The sequence below is a fragment of the Orycteropus afer genome, unplaced genomic scaffold (assembly GCF_000298275.1).
Source record: "Orycteropus afer afer isolate SDZICR_OR568_19922 unplaced genomic scaffold, OryAfe1.0 scaffold01137, whole genome shotgun sequence".
Taxonomy (NCBI): domain Eukaryota; kingdom Metazoa; phylum Chordata; class Mammalia; order Tubulidentata; family Orycteropodidae; genus Orycteropus; species Orycteropus afer.
The window spans coordinates 166812-168209 of record NW_006922724.1 but is presented as its reverse complement, the minus strand read 5'-3'; the positions used below and the strand labels follow the sequence as shown (position 1 = coordinate 168209).

At 37.8% G+C, this 1398-nt stretch overlaps 1 protein-coding gene across 1 annotated transcript; it reads right to left on the bottom strand.

The window, feature by feature from the left end:
* Positions 1-205: 205 nt before the first annotated feature.
* On the bottom strand, positions 206-1171 carry LOC103212880 (olfactory receptor 7A17-like). Its single transcript, XM_007958807.2, has one exon. It carries the CDS (start codon positions 1124-1126, stop codon positions 206-208), a length of 921 nt encoding a protein of 306 aa, XP_007956998.1. The 5' UTR covers positions 1127-1171.
* Between the last annotated feature and the right edge of the window lie 227 nt (positions 1172-1398).

The window sequence follows — 1398 nt, the reverse complement described above, 5'->3', positions numbered from 1 at the left end:
ACATGAAAGTACAGAGGAAACAGTTACATTTAATGCATAAAATTACAATCTATGATATTAAAATCTAACTATTAACTAATTTCAGACTCTCATTCCATGAATGGATGTATGTATCATAATTCAGGTTTTCAGTTTTTGGAGATCTGTTACTCATTATGAATTCTCTAAACCTGAGACAAAAATCCTCTTATGTAGAGAATATTCCTCAGCTGAAGAGTTTTTTCAGGGCCTGCTTTATGTCCTTGTTTCTAAGACTGTAGATAAAGGGGTTCAGCATGGGTGTGACCACAGTGTACATCACTGAGGCTATTGCACTTTCCCTGGAGTTTTGGGTAGCAGCAGAACTAAGATAGACCCCAAGAAATGTACCATAGAACAGGAAAACTACTGAGAGGTGAGACCCACAAGTGGAAAATGCTTTATACTTGCCCTCAGCTGATGAAATTTTCAAAATAGAAGATACAATCTTGGAGTAAGACAAAATGATACCAATGAGTGGAATAACACCCAGAAGTCCATTTGCAAAATACAGTAATATTTCATTGAGGAAGGTGTTAGAACAAGCAAGTTGGATTACTTGATTGAGTTCACAGAAAAAGTGGGGAATTTTTAACTCTGTACAAAAAGACAGTTGTAAAATCATTAAGCCATGTAATAGAGAGTCTAGAATACTCAAGAACCAGGATATCAAAAGTAAGAGACCACACAGCTTGGAGTTCATGATGATCTTGTAGTGCAGTGGGTGACAGATGGCCACATATCGGTCATAGGCCATCACTGTCAAGAGAAAGTTGTCTAATTGTCCAAAAACCATGTAAAAATACATCTGGCTGAGGCAGCCTTCATAAGTGATGGCTTTGCTTTGTGCCTTCATATTCAGCAGCATCTTTGGTACAGTAGTGGAGGTGAAACAGATGTCTGAGAAAGAGAAGTTAGAGAGGAAAAAGTACATGGGAGTATGGAGCTGGGAGTCAGTGATAATGGCCAGGATGATGAGAAGATTTCCAAGGAAGGTGACCAGATACATGAACAGGAAAACCCCAAATAGGAGGCGCTGCACATCTTCCTCTTCTGAGAGCCCCAGGAGGATAAATTCTGAAACACTTGTTTGATTTCTTGGTTCCATGTAGCTGATGAAACTATGGGAAAAGAGACAAGAGCAATGTAATTTAGCTATAAGCAATGATCAACAGCCTAGCAAACATGTTGTGGGTGTTTTAAAAATATGTTTAACTAGTTGATTTCTATATATTACCTATAGATTTAGTGCCTTGTTGTTGAAAATTTCATGAAACCCCAAAGGGTTCATCTTCTGCTTGATGTTAAACTAACTAGCCATCCTTGCCCCTAGCCCCAAGCATTTTTCTTTTTTTTTTTTTAATTTATTGTGATTTGGGT

Coding starts and splice junctions, on each gene's coding strand:
- LOC103212880 (XM_007958807.2), bottom strand. CDS start 1,126: ATGGAACCAAGAAATCAAACAAGTGTTTCAGAATTTATCCTCCTGGGG.